This window comes from Vigna umbellata, chromosome 9, assembly GCF_029865625.1.
Source record: "Vigna umbellata cultivar VRB3 chromosome 9, Vumbellata_1.0, whole genome shotgun sequence".
NCBI lineage: Eukaryota > Viridiplantae > Streptophyta > Magnoliopsida > Fabales > Fabaceae > Vigna > Vigna umbellata.
The window spans coordinates 27,799,040-27,813,353 of record NC_142173.1 but is presented as its reverse complement, the minus strand read 5'-3'; the positions used below and the strand labels follow the sequence as shown (position 1 = coordinate 27,813,353).

The 14,314-nt window shown below is 35.3% G+C and overlaps 3 protein-coding genes across 4 annotated transcripts; 1 reads left to right on the top strand and 2 right to left on the bottom strand.

Moving 5' to 3' along the window:
• The first annotated feature begins 3,080 nt into the window (after positions 1-3,080).
• On the top strand, positions 3,081-10,482 carry LOC124844189 (putative ubiquitin-conjugating enzyme E2 24). Of its 2 annotated transcripts, none has more exons than XM_088099067.1 (10): positions 3,081-3,589; positions 4,212-5,086; positions 5,236-5,358; positions 5,472-6,925; positions 7,571-7,708; positions 8,068-8,505; positions 8,696-8,759; positions 8,959-9,098; positions 9,206-9,517; positions 9,987-10,482. In XM_088099067.1, exons 4-10 carry the CDS (start codon positions 5,483-5,485, stop codon positions 10,230-10,232), a joined length of 2,781 nt encoding a protein of 926 aa, XP_087955193.1. In that variant the 5' UTR covers positions 3,081-3,589; positions 4,212-5,086; positions 5,236-5,358; positions 5,472-5,482; the 3' UTR covers positions 10,233-10,482. The 2 variants fall into 2 exon arrangements, with proteins under 2 accessions (XP_087955193.1, XP_047177028.2); XM_047321072.2 differs by lacking the exon at positions 3,081-3,589 and adding an exon at positions 3,836-3,960.
• Positions 10,483-10,877: 395 nt separating this feature from the next.
• LOC124844190 (pentatricopeptide repeat-containing protein At2g33760) lies at positions 10,878-12,883 on the bottom strand. The gene has a single exon (XM_047321073.2). It carries the CDS (start codon positions 12,707-12,709, stop codon positions 10,961-10,963), a length of 1,749 nt encoding a protein of 582 aa, XP_047177029.2. The 5' UTR covers positions 12,710-12,883; the 3' UTR covers positions 10,878-10,960.
• A 123-nt stretch (positions 12,884-13,006) lies between these two features.
• On the bottom strand, positions 13,007-14,032 carry LOC124844191 (CASP-like protein 1C3). Its single transcript, XM_047321074.2, has 3 exons — positions 13,746-14,032; positions 13,528-13,630; positions 13,007-13,440 (listed from the first exon to the last, which is right to left on the bottom strand). The coding sequence occupies exons 1-3, from the start codon at positions 13,898-13,900 to the stop codon at positions 13,216-13,218; spliced, it is 483 nt and encodes a 160-aa protein (XP_047177030.1). The 5' UTR covers positions 13,901-14,032; the 3' UTR covers positions 13,007-13,215.
• Positions 14,033-14,314: the final 282 nt, after the last annotated feature.

Below are 14,314 nucleotides of genomic sequence, written 5' to 3'. Positions count from 1 at the left end.
TATTTTTGTTTTCACACTGCACCATTTGTAGATATCTTTCCCTCTTAAAAAATTTCATGCTCTTGGATTAGAGAACTTGTGTCACTCAACCTTGTCCAAAATCTATATAAAGCAAACATGGGTCACCATCACAAACTAAGATTTCATATCACATATTGAAATCTCATATAGACATATATTATATATTATAAATTCACAGTAACTATGTTATTTTTCACTTTCTATTTTTTTAAATTATACGTGATTTTTAATTTTCTTAAAATTAAATTAAGTGTCATTTTCTATTTTAATTTTAAACTAACTTTAATCTTAAATTAAAAATATTTAAGAAAAATATAAATTTTAATAAAATCATCATTATAACAATTATACAAAAATTAAATTTGGGTTAAATTTAAAGAAGAACTAAATTATTCAAATTTTCAAATAATTGAAACTAAAATTAAAAAATAAAAATATAAAAACCAAATAAATATAAAACATTGACTTTGATGATGCTGATCTTTTATTGTAAATAATTTTTTTAGAATTCAAAAAATTTAAAAAGTTAGAAAGTTAAAAATACTGACATGACAAATACAGTTCACTTTCCATTAATTAAATGCCTTTAAAAATAATAACTAAATTAAATAAAATTAATGAAAATTGAAATGAATTTGAAAAAAAAAAGAGGAAGCAAATTAGTATTTAAGACCTTTGGTAATTGTTAGTATGCTATTCTTCTCTTAAAAACATCTTAATTCTGTTAGTAATTATACTTTGACTAAAGATCCTCTTCAATGTTTAATGATTAAGTGTCTTCTTAATTCACAAGCCCAATTCAATTATTAGATATGGAAACTAGTTTTTACAGTAGTTGACGCAGACCTTTCCTTTGTTCTCAACCTTGCAATTTTAGTGCTACACATGGTTTTGTTGGCCATTGGACTGACCACCCTTAATATATTTCTTGTTTACCATTCCTGAAGTGCTCATGGAATCACAGATTCATTTTCACCACTCTGGTAATTAAGTATTATGGAAGGATGGCTCTAATGTTAATTCAGTAAACAGTTTGTCTTGAAAATGATCATTCAATCATAAACTAAAAGTATAAAGCTTTACAAGATTAATACATAAAAATTACTCTAATATTTTCCTCTGGTTAATTCAGAAAGTGAACAGGTTGAGGATAAGCATGATTTGGGAAGCACTTTTAGGTGATGTTTTCCTGCACAAGCATTGATATTGTCAATTCAAAGCGTGTGGAAGCACTTTTGTGACCTTTGATTATGCATTTCAGGTGTGCACTATCGGGAAATAGAATAATTCCATGTCACCTTCATCTGTCAATATTATGACTGTAGTTTAAGCAGCACATGAACAATAATAAATATATTACTTTTCGAATAATTTTATTCACTATAAAAAAGATAAAGTAAGTTGAATGATTTTATAATGGATATAGTATCATTTTCCAAGAGTGTCATCATCTAACAAAATTGACACGTAAATACCCATTTCAAAAGTTTATAATTATATGCTGTACAGGTGGCTCAAACCCTACCAATTAAGATCTTTCACCTTATTCTGTGGAGATTTACATCATGGTATGCAAATTATATTGCGTACACCCAAAACAATATGACAGAGTATATATGTGAATATTCGAAATGGTACCCCTGACGGATTTTTTGTGCTGTTTTTACCTATATGTGAATATTCGAAATAATGTAATGTGACAGAGAGCCAAAATGGAAAAAATAAAGCCTTAGCATCATCAGCAAATACCATAGATCCATGAGCATATAATTTGTTTTATGACTAATGACATATGAATCAAAATGGCTAACAGAAAGTTGTGTTGGAATGTATAAATGAAAAAGTTGAACATCATTATGAAAGAAAACATAAACTTATTATTTTATGGTTTTGGGTTGAAAATAATGTTAATTATGTGAGTTTAAAGTGGTATCGAGTTTGAATTCTGAAAGTCCCACGTAAGACTAATTTATAGTATATACTAATTTATAGTATATACGTGAATGCAAACATCACCTTACAAACCGATTTTGTGGGTTGAATTAGACTTAAAGTCCATCTCTTATGATATCAAAGCTATCGTTAAAGTTTATCCTAGTGTTTGTTGAACATATCATTTCATTAGCTGTCGGACTACCCATTAATCTCTAGTTCTACACACAAAATATGTATATATCTATGCTTGAGGGTCATATATTTCTTATTGCCTAATTTTTCATTTTTGAATAATTACCATTGAGATTAAGATAGTGTGGAAATTGCTTCTAAACATCTATAAAGAAGAAAACAAGAAGTGAATGAATCGAGTTTATCCCTGAACTGAAATCAATCTATCTACTTAGTGCTTATGAGCATAATTATTCTGTTATGATGCTCAAGAAACTTTTAAACAGAAACAAGAAGTTCTTGTGGTGCATTTCTCATTGGCCATTGGTTTAACCAATAAATTAGTGACTTTTCAGCCTTGGCTGTCAACATGAAAAGTAAAGCAATAAAGGGCAGGAATTGAACCAGAAAAGGTGAGCACAAACAAATGGGCTATGCCAGTTAAGTCAGAAGTTCAAAACTTTGATGCAATTCATGACTAATATAAAAGAAGAAGCTTCATATATCTTTCCATAACATGGTACCTAGCAATCATGAAAGGTCATTGAAATTTGGAATCAAATCTGGAGCATGCATATGCAGAACATAACAACGTACGAAAAGCACTGTCAATCTGGAGTCCACTGAATAAAAAGAAAAAAAGAGAAGGTTTAAAATTCCATATGGGAATGGGAAGAGAGAAAAGTTGTTAGGAGTTGGTCATTTTCAGTTAGTGGAATGTTCTACTTTTCCAACTAGACAGTGCCTTAGTGCATAAATCACATTCTTTAAATATTGGTAACTATGAAAAGAAAGTCTTCTACTCTTGTGGTTCAGTTCATATAACCATGCTGATTGGCTTATAATATCCTTTTTGTTTCTGTCAAGGACATTGTGCAGTATATTCTGTATATTAATAGGAAAAAAAAAGATTGATTCACTTGTCTCTTCAAACATTCTTAACAGATTGTCTTTTAGATCATGCAGACGCTACATTTTTATGTAAAATCATTCCACTCAGTTTTGAAGCATCAAGGATATTCTTTGGTTTTGGCTAGAAAAGTAACACGATAAGAATATGCAGGAGAATAAACTAGAGATATCTTTGCTTAATGATAAGAAATTGCTGTATATTGGCAAATTTATATATAACAGTATTTATATGTAACAAAAAGACTCCACTTGTTACACTAACACACACAAGTTCCCATCTTTATCATAAGCCTTACCATCAGAGAGAAAGAGGGTCACTCTGCAATGGTTTCTAAGCTTGGTGGTGACATGGAGGATGCTGGAACTAGGCCTTTCTGAAATTCTGAACAACACTCATATCTTCCTTCTTCTAATAAGGTTGAAATTCTTAGCTAAGAAGAAGAAATTTATTTGGTTCTTCTGTGTGGAGTTCCTTCACTTGGTATTTATAGTCATGGACCATTTTTGGGTTTATACTTTGTGTGGATCCAACCATCTCAAATGTGCAAAGGTACTTTCCCTTTGTCTTCTTATTTACTCGCTTTCTTCTTTTATAACTTTCTTCTGTTAAGTGATTCTAATGTATGCCGAATTAAGTAAGGTTGATTTCTACGAAACATATTTACGTTAGATGCTATTTCGAATGAATTCCTTGGTTCATTAAAATATGAAGTTAAGGTTATTTGACTATGGCAAATTCTATTTGGTTTTAAAGGATTATACATTATCATTGTTTTTATGGATAGGTTATGCTACTTTTCCTTTTTCTGTCTTTTTCAAAGCCAACTAGGGACGGTGGGGAATGATATTATTCATTATCATGAAGTTTGAGGTGAAAAATACCCATGAATTGTGTGCAACTGTTTTTTCTTACAAAGTTTGGTAATTCTCCTATTTTTTAATAAGCCTTTCGATTTTGTTTATTTGATGTGCAACCAAACATATTTATTTATCGAGAGCAGTTCTCTAGTTTATCTCAATCCTGGTTTCTCTTGGCTTCTGAACTATGTTGCTACAGTCTAAAGTAGTCAGCTGAGCTATCTGCAATTTCATTCTTTTGTTATTCTCATTTTTTTTTCATAATGTAACTGGTAAAAGGTTAGTATAAGTAATTTCAATTCATTTTGTTGCAGGTTCAAAAGAAGGATCCAGTAATAGAAGTACTTTTGCCAATGACATTTGTGTCCTGAATTTTCCATTTTCCTGTGAATCAAGGAGCACAAAATGTTTGTGTTGAATGGCTAAATCCTCATTGCAACTCTGAAATCTTATTGGTCCAGGATATTAGCCAATTTCTTTTGATACAAGATAGAGTGTCAGGAATTATTGTGGAGGAAGATCTCCTTTGTGTGTAACCCTCACTCTTAGAATACGAAGCTCTCTTCCAGCAGTTATTTAAGATTCGGTTCTACTGGGCAAATCTCCTTTGGCAAAAGTTTCCTAATCTCCTTTGGTTAGATTTCAAGTAGTAAAAATATATGAAAAATAAATTTTGCCTTCTTAAAATATCATTCAGCTTTCAAAAGGTGAGTATTATCGTTCAGAGGTAATTTCACTAGGAATTCCACCCGTTCTTGGGGGCAAATCTCCTTTGGCATCTTTTCGATTATCTTGGTTTGTTTCTTCTAATAGCTAGACTTTTCTCTTCCAGTAAACTACCCAATAGTAGACATTTTTGTTGTTGTAAGTCTCTTCCAAAGGTTACATCTGTGAAAATTCCGTTCAAGTCGGGCATATCTCCTTTGGCATTTTGGAGTCCTTGATTCCTATAATCCTATTGGTAAAAAGAGATCAAGATTGGGTTGTATTATCCTCGGAAAATCTCCTTTGGCCTCAGCTCTCCAGTTTCAACGTTCAGACTAATCATTTGGAGAAACTGTTTGTGACTAAAATCAGTATCAATTAGAAATATTTTGTAGTACAACAGTTATCCATTGAAATCAATAGTGGCAAAAGTTGTGATCACTATACACACACTGGGGTTTGATGCTTCAATTTTCTTGAGAAGGTAAGGATCTTCTTGACTCCCTATTTACTTTTTGATATTCATTTACTCATTGATGAATATATTAAAATTTGTGTACAATTAAAAGATATATTCATCAACAATTCTAAATAGTGAAAATGGATTACTAATTTGTTGATTTTCATGCATAGGTCTCATTCAAGATAACAAAACTACAGGATTGAATTCTACATCTAAATTAACAGTCTGTGCCCTTTCTTCTCAAGATACCATTTAGCGCAAAATAATTCTGGTTCTATCTATTTCAGAATCTGGTAAGAGTTTCCACACATGGACTAATAACTTTTCTTCCCTATTGCCATGTTATCATATTAATTTGTTGTACTTTGAATAACTTTGTGGATCTTACCATCAAATATTATGACAGGTATATAATTGATGGATCCTATGATTAGTGATTCAGACTGGGAGATTTCCAGTGATAGCAACAGCAGTGAGGATCAAGAGGAAATGGATTTTCTATATGGTGGAAAAGCTCAGAGTATATTATCAAGTTTAGAGGAAACCATTGGAAGGATTGATGATTTTCTTTCATTCGAGAGAGCATTTGTTCATGGAGATGTGGTCTGCTCCTTGTCTGACCTGTCTGGACAAATGGGTAGGGTAACAAGTGTTGATGTGTTTGTGGATTTGGAAAATGTTAAAGGAAAAGTAATAAAAAATGTAAACTCGAGGAAGCTTTTGAGGATTCGCTCCATTTCAGAAGGTGATTATGTAATTAAGGGGCCATGGCTTGGTAGAGTTCAAAGAGTGGTAGACAAAGTCACTGTATTGTTTGATGATGGAGATAAATGTGATATCACTGCCTTGGAAAGAGAAAAATTTTTACCACTGACTGGTAATTTTCCTGAAGATTCACAGTATCCATACTATCCTGGACAGAGAGTAGAGGTTAAGTCCTCCAATTCTTCTAAACCAACCAGATGGCTGTGTGATACTTGGAAGCGCAATCGTGATGAAGGAACTGTTTGTGCTGTGCAAGCAGGCATGGTGTATGTTAATTGGATTTCCTCTGTTCTTATGAGTTGCAATTTGAGTGTGAGCACTCCTCAATGCTGGCAAGCTTCTGAAAATTTGACTGTGCTATCTTGTTTTTCGAATGCAAACTGGCACCTTGGAGATTGGTGCATGCTTTCAGTTGTAGACCAAGAGGAAGAGGCTATTCAGCATCCACCTATTAGTGATCTTACAATGGAGCAATGTGTGTCCAGAGAGTATAAGAGAAATAACTTTAACTCTCACATTGGTGAGTTGTTTATAATTGGGAAGATAAAGACCAAAGTTGATGTTGTGTGGCAAAATGGTGAACATACTTTGGGACTGGATCCAGAGAATTTACTGCCTGTGAATGTTATAAACAATCATGAATTTTGGCCACACCAGTTTGTTCTGGAAAAAGGTGCTTCTGATTGTCCTCTTAAAAATAGAAGTCAAAGATGGGGTGTTGTCCAATGTATGGATGCAAAGGAGCGTACTGTAAAGGTACAATGGAAAACTATTTCCATATCCAACCCAGATAATTTGACTGGAGAAAAATTGGAGGAAACTGTGAGTGCGTATGAACTTGTAGAGCACCCAGATTACTCCTGCTTTTTTGGTGATATTATGTTCAAAGCGGCTCAAAAACAGCTTGGCAACCAAGCTGATAAAGAAACAGAAAAATCAGTGACAGACGTGAATGCAGAGGCTGTTCCCAAAAATGGGAACCAAATAGGTTATCAGGATGAGTTCCCTGATAATTTCATGTCCTGTATTGGCAATGTTACTGGTTTCAAAGATGGCAATGTGGAGGTGACATGGGCAACTGGTTTCACAACTAAGGTATGATATACAATTTACTTTGTTCATGTAGTTTATGCAGCTGCTAGATGAATGCGGTACCATAGAACTCATGAAATGTATGCTTTCCATATCTAATTATCTAGGAGAACAGTTTGACAGATAATTAGTGGTCCTATCTAGATATTTACTACTGTATGTGACTCTGTGTTTCGGAGCTGAAGCCTTGGTATACTACTACATGTTAGTTTATGTAGTTGACATTAGTTTATAATGATTTTTCTACAGCTTTTGGAATTATAAGTGATAACTCTTCATAATCAAAATGTGGATTTGATACGTGAAGCAACTAAACTTGGACTACACATTGTATATTTAATGATTTTAGGGAACTTGGACTGCACCAATATTGGCCACTAAAGAATGATAAAAAAGGAATAATTGGTGATATATTATTCAGTTTGATTTTGAGCATTATTAACTAATCATCTGGAAGTGATAAGCTATGTTCAAAGAGTGATTCTTTTACCAGAAATATACAATGTGGGTTATCACGTGTTGCTCAAGCAACCAACATTCAAGTGGTTGATTATTCGTAAAACAGAAATGTTTTACCTTTAGTTCTTTTACTTTTATAGTTTTCATCTTGTGGAAGTAATGTAAGAATCATTTTTGTTTTCCCAACAGGTTGCACCATATGAAATTCTTCGAATTGAGAAACATGAAGATTCAACTGCAGCCACCACTCCTTATGAGACAAATGTTGAAGAGTTAACTCGGGAGATGATTGAACATGAGAGTCTGTCTTCAGACCAGAAGGGAAAGGTGAGGAACACTTTTGTTTTTTCTTTAGTACATGTTTTCAGCTCTGCGTGCACCCTAGTGTTTTATGTTTAATGTTGTGCATTACTAGCATTTCTAGAATGCATTATATAATTGGAACATTTACGACACAGAAGTCTCAACTTGGAAATTATAGTAAAAAGTCAGGTAGTTAATGCAGCAACATAAAACAATAAGGAAACTTTGATACTCCTTTTTTGTTTTGTCAAAAAAGTTTAAATTGGAAATTATGATGTCAATTATGATCCTAAATTACATTTTTCAACAATTAATTGTTGACTAGGAGGAGTCAATGCAAGTGCCTAATTATAAACTGATGTATCACATTTGTATATGATCAGGACCTATTAAATGGTGCTGTTAGTAGAGAGAATGGTGAAAAGAATATTGGGGAATGTAGTTCTTTTTCCTTTCCTCGAGCTGCCTTTGAACTTTTCTCCAGCATTAAAGCCAGCATATTCCAAACACTCAGTGGAGCCTTACTCTCAGGAGCAGTTTCCGCGTTACCTACATTTGAAAAAGAGAATGAATACGATTTTGTAGATAAGAAAGATTTGGAACCTTGTGATATCTTTGCTGAACAACATCCAATGACTGAGCTGCAATCTACTGAAGACAAAAGTTCATATCCTGAAAATATCAAGACTTGTGAGAAGAATGATTTGTTTCCATTTTCTTTAGACACCAACAGTCCAAACCAGTTCAAGCAGTTCGATGTGATAGAAAATTGCCCTGATCACCATTTTTTTGATGAGGGAAAAGGGTTACCTATATCACAGGTTAGAAATTGTTCATCACTTGCATTACATAAAGTTAAAAATATTTTAGAAAATATTTTTCATTATTACTTAGTGATTTTGTTCTTACTACGATATGTTTTCACCATGTCACTTGTATGTATACAAGATACACAATTACAAGCAATCCTTTCATTTATATATTAGGCTAATTGTTATCTTTCCTTTGTAGGTAAAAAGAGGTTGGGTGAAAAAGGTTCAGCAAGAATGGAGCATCCTCGAGAGAAATCTTCCTGGTGCATACTTTATCTTCATTATTTTGAACCACATTCTTTTATATACAGTGATGTATTTGTTGTTATATAATGCTTCTTTATGTGATTTCATGTTGGCCATGCATTAAATACTTCATTTACTTGACAAAATGAATGTTTGGAAAAGTAAGTTGTATGCAATTTCTGCAAATACACTTACAATCTTTGTTGATCAAAACAGAAACTATTTATGTTCGTGTTTTTGAAGAAAGAATGGATCTCATGCGAGCAGCTATTGTCGGTGCTTCGGGAACCCCTTATCAGGAGGGATTGTTCTTTTTTGATATATGCTTCCCTCCGGAGTATCCCAATGAACCACCCGTAAGCTTTTAAATATAGTTTGCAGTGCTTGTTAATTATTTTCATTTGTGATCCATGCATCAGTACCCTTGTTCATTTCCACCATGGTCTCTTGAAATCCCATGCAGATGGTGCACTACAATTCTGGAGGCCTCCGATTAAATCCTAATTTGTATGAGTCAGGAAGAATCTGTCTGAGTCTCCTTAACACTTGGACAGGCACTGGCACTGAAGTGTGGAACCCTGGAGCCTCCACAATTCTCCAAGTCCTTCTCTCTCTACAGGCACTTGTCCTTAATGAGAAGCCTTATTTCAACGAGGCTGGATATGACCAACAAATTGGCAGGGCTGAGGGAGAGAAAAACTCAGTCACTTACAATGAAAATGCTTTCCTTGTCACAACCAAATCGATGATGTATGTATTAAGAAAGCCACCAAAGGTAAAAACTATTACTTATATACTATTCTTTTCATCAATTTTTTTCTCTGCATTAGTGATATGTTGACCATTCGTTTAACTAGTAGTGTATAAAATGCAATTAAGGTGTGTCTTGGAACACAGACACAAAGGCATACGACTCTACTATATCACAAACTACATGTGGTGCATATTTAAATGATAAACTTGATTAATTGGTGAAAGATATGTTCCACTATATTCAAAGGGATCGGAACTAGTTGCTGTGTCCATGATTTCCAAGTACTCATACTTCCCAGCATCACCTTAAGTTTCTGTAGGTTTTCATTTCCACTGTTAAGTTTGTTCCACTTAATTGCAATGAGGATTCCAGGGTTTGGATCCTGTATATAGACCAGTTCCTAGATTATGGTGCAAAAAAAGTGGTCCATCTGAATCTTTGAATGTAATTATATTGTTGGATTTGCAACTGACAATGAGGATTAATACAGCATTTTGAAGAACTGGTGGAAGAGCACTTCAGAAACCGCTCCCAAAATATACTTCTTGCTTGTAAGGCATGTCTTGAAGGAGCTTCCATTGGATGTGTTTTTGGTACTGGAAAATCTGAAGATGAAAACCTGAAGGGAACTTCAGCAGGATTTAAAATTATGCTTGCTAAGCTCTTCCCCAAGCTTGTAGAGGCATTTTGTGATAAAGGAATTGATTGTAGTCAGTTTGTTAATTTACAAAAGTAACTTTACTTACAAAGTTGTAAGTAACTACCAAAAATCCCGACCTAGATATTCCAATCTTGTGTGTAATATTTATACGTTTACATATCTGTATAATATCAAATCCAACCTTGTGGTTTGGTGCTATGCTACTGCTGATAAAAAGTTCAAGAGTATCATAAGTGTGCTTATGATATGTGCATGTATTACAACATAGCTTCTAGAAGTAAAAAATGGAATAAGAAATACAATTATTGGAGTGATTTGCTTTGTATTTCCCTCTATATAATGACGACTCACTAATGTATTATGACATACTGAAGAGGTGGAGAATAAGTGAAGAATCCTTTGGTAGTCATTGTTGTTACTTTGAGATAATCTGTTTTGTTTGAGACATAAATATACAAAATTATGAGAGAAAGAAAAATGAGAGAAAAACAATCACCACCTGCATGAAAATACTTAATTCAATCTTTAAGATAAAACATCATTTCTTAGAGGGCATTTTATGATTTCTAGAAAGCATTTAACACCTTTTTTCTCGTTGTCTTTATTCATAATGGTGGATCATGCTTCCAGACTTTAATGCTTCCATATCATAGTTTTTTTTAAAAGGCCATTATATCCCACTGACTTCTCAATTTTCATTAGTATGTGCAATGCGTAATGTGTTGTTATAAAGTAGTACTCTTCTTTGTTACTATCTTTAGTAAATAAAACTAATAATGAGATTCAGGCAGTTTTAAATTCCATCACCAATAATCTAAACAAGAACACGAGCCTTCTCTGAAATGATGGAAACGAATCTTATCCCGAACAATTATCTCTCTATTCGTTACAACAGAGATGAACTTAAATGCTGAATGACAGTCTTCACAAATGCGAAGGTTCTTGACAACCCTTAGTATCACTCCATGACCAGTTTTCATCAGCCCAAAGGCCACTGCAAGCTTCTCACTGTGGTATCTGAGGGCATACTCTCTTTCTTCTTCTTCCAACTCATGCATCGCCAACTCAAGTACAGGTGCATAGCCTGCAACCTTGCACTTCCACATCAACTCATCCAAATAACGATAAATTTCATTGGTCTCAGGGTGGAACTTGTCACCCATGCTAAAAAGATAACTCCTGTTATCTATATCTATGGTGCTGTAACCCACTTGCTTCTTTAGGCCTCTTTGGATCATCACCTTCCTAACCGATTCCACTCTATCCATCCTCCCAGCCAACGCATACATGTTAGATAGCAACACATAATGACCAGGATTCTCTGGCTCTGCATTTATGAGATGCTCAGCAACCTCCACACCAATATCAAAATTCTTATGCATCTTGCAAGCTCCAAGCATCGCCGTCCACACTGCGGGAACAAGCTCCTCAGATCGAAGTCCTTTCACATACTTGTATGCTTCATTGAGCAACCCACCTCGCCCCAACATATCAACCATACAGACATGGTGCTCCACGCTTTGCACCACACCATACTCTTGCTTCATGGTTGCAAACACTGCACGACCTTCATCTATTAACCCTGCATGCGCACATGCAGATAACACAACAACAAAAGTAACACTATTAGGTACCACCCCACGTGCCTTCATTCGACGAAAAACCTCCATTGCCTCAACACCGTAACCATGCATCCCGTACCCTGATATCATAGCGGTCCACAAAACAACATTCCCCTCGTTCATCGAATCGAAAACTGCACGTGCTTTTCCCACATCACCACACCGTGAAAACATGTTCACCAACGAGGTAGCAAGAAACACGTCCATTGTAATCCCACTCCCAACGATGCACTCATGCATCCAACACCCTAGATGAAGCGATCCCAGTTGAGAGCAAGCGGATAACACCGAAACGAATGTCGCGGAATCAGGCTCGACATTGGTCTCACGCATCTTGTTAAAAACCTCAACAGCCTCACGGGATAGCCCGTTCTGCTCGTATCCCGAAATCATGGAGTTCCAAGCAACAATATTTCTGTGAGGCATTTCGTCGAACACCTTCCGCGCAACGCGAGGTTTGCATGATTTCGCGTAGAACGTGACCAATGCTGCTTGGACGAAGGAATCTGAAACATACCCAGAAACAAAAACGTGGGAATGAACAAGAGTGCCGAGTCGGAGATGGGAGATATCGGCGCAGGCCTTGATGACGGAGGTGAAGGTGTAGCTAGAAGGGGCAATGCGAGAGTGGAGCATGCGACGGTAGAAGAGAATGGTATCGTGAGAAAAACCGAATTTTGAAGAGGCATTGATGAGGGAATTGAAGAGAAAAGAATCTGGGTCGGCGACCGAGCGGATGAGGCGGCGAGTGTAGGCGATGGAACCCGCGGCGCACGATAGCGTGAGAAGCTTGGTCAGCAGAGCTCGGCTCCGGTGACAGCCCGTCACCACCAGGTGAGCGTGCGCTTGTTGGAGGCGTTTAAGATTCCGGCCTGCACTTACCACTGCTTCGTATTCTGCAGATTTTCTTCCCCCTTTTCTTCCCTCCATCAACTACCTTAATTTAGTTTAACCAATGATTTCAAATTCGACAAGAAAAGTCTTACAATTAGAATTTCAAGTTCAATTTAATTAAATATTAAAAAAAAATTACTTTGTCATTGCTTAATCTTTGTTTGAACCTAAGGAAAAGGATATCTCCTCTTAACAAGTTTTTCTCTTTGCAGAGCCCAATTTGGTTTCTCTTAAAGGAAACGAAACTCACTATCACTCTGATAAATGAAGTTTGGAGTTGAATTTTAATTGAAGTACGGCAGATAAAAATTTAGATAACAAACAGACAGCAAATAATCTGGTCGGTGACTAACACATCAATGATGAGCAATAAAATTAAGAAGACAATTCACATGAATCAGTGCAATGATATTGATTTATCTATCTGTGAACTAATAAATCAGTACAAAGAGAGTAAAGGGCCCAGAGCTAGAACGAAAAGATGCTACATAGGTACGTAGAATCAAGAAAACAATTGAGTGGTGATGTATGTGTTGCAAGTTTTACAGGAAGAGGGTGTTCTTCTCAGAGTAAAGCGAAGAAAAAATAAGCAGAAAGTATATTATAGCTGCGGCGAAAGCAGCAACAAGAGCTCCAGTGACATGGTCGCAAAATTTAGGAACTTGTCCACAAATAGGTAACCAACCAGCATGAGTGTTGCCTTTCTTGCCCACATGAGCTATTGCCAGTGCTGCTGACACACTTGAAGAGAGTAGCATTGCTATCACCTGATCAAAATGATGTGTTAGTTTTTATTACGACTCAAAGAGGTTCAATTACAAGTTACAGTGGTGGTTGCTGATGTATAATATTACCACATCCAGGATCAGAACCAAACGCCAAAGTGAAGTTTTGGAACATGTGAAAAGGAGAATTATGCTGTATCCACATGCTATGGCTTCTGCTATCACAAAGAACCTACACATAGCAAATTTTCAGAAAGTTTGTATAGTTATGTTTTGGCAGCTATCAAAATCGATGTATTTTGAAGACACAGCAGAGAAACAGAGAGAGAAAAGAAGGGTGGTCTCACTTGAATGCTTGGACGTTGCTATATTTGGCAGTGAAGGTCAGGTTTAGGACCTGAGTAGAGTCATGGCTTGTCACCATTACAATCACTGCTGCTATTGTTGCTCCAATGGCAAGGAACCTTAGGAAAAGTGTGAGAAGTCTCTTGGTCTTAGTCATGGTTTATTGCAGAGTTTATCACTAGAAAAATGGTGCTTTCAATATACAAAAGGTGAATATAATATATGTATGTGTGTGTTGACTAGCTGGAGTGGAGAGGAAAATATTAGGTAGCCAACATATGGTAGGATGATTTAGTGGTTTGTAAATTTGCACCACAATTTAAAACCGATTGTTTACCTAAGACATGCATTCAAACCAAGTTGATTATGACAACTTAGACATTTGGGAGGCTGGGAAATAACTAGGTCACTTATAACCTTCAAGTACAAACCAATTTGATTATTTTACATTGTTATTCTAACCACCAAACGGATTGGATAAAGAAGCAATTTTTTAATTAACTAAAATAATAAATAAGCGAGTAATAATAGAGAACATGTATTCTTATGAAATAATATTTTTACTTTAGGA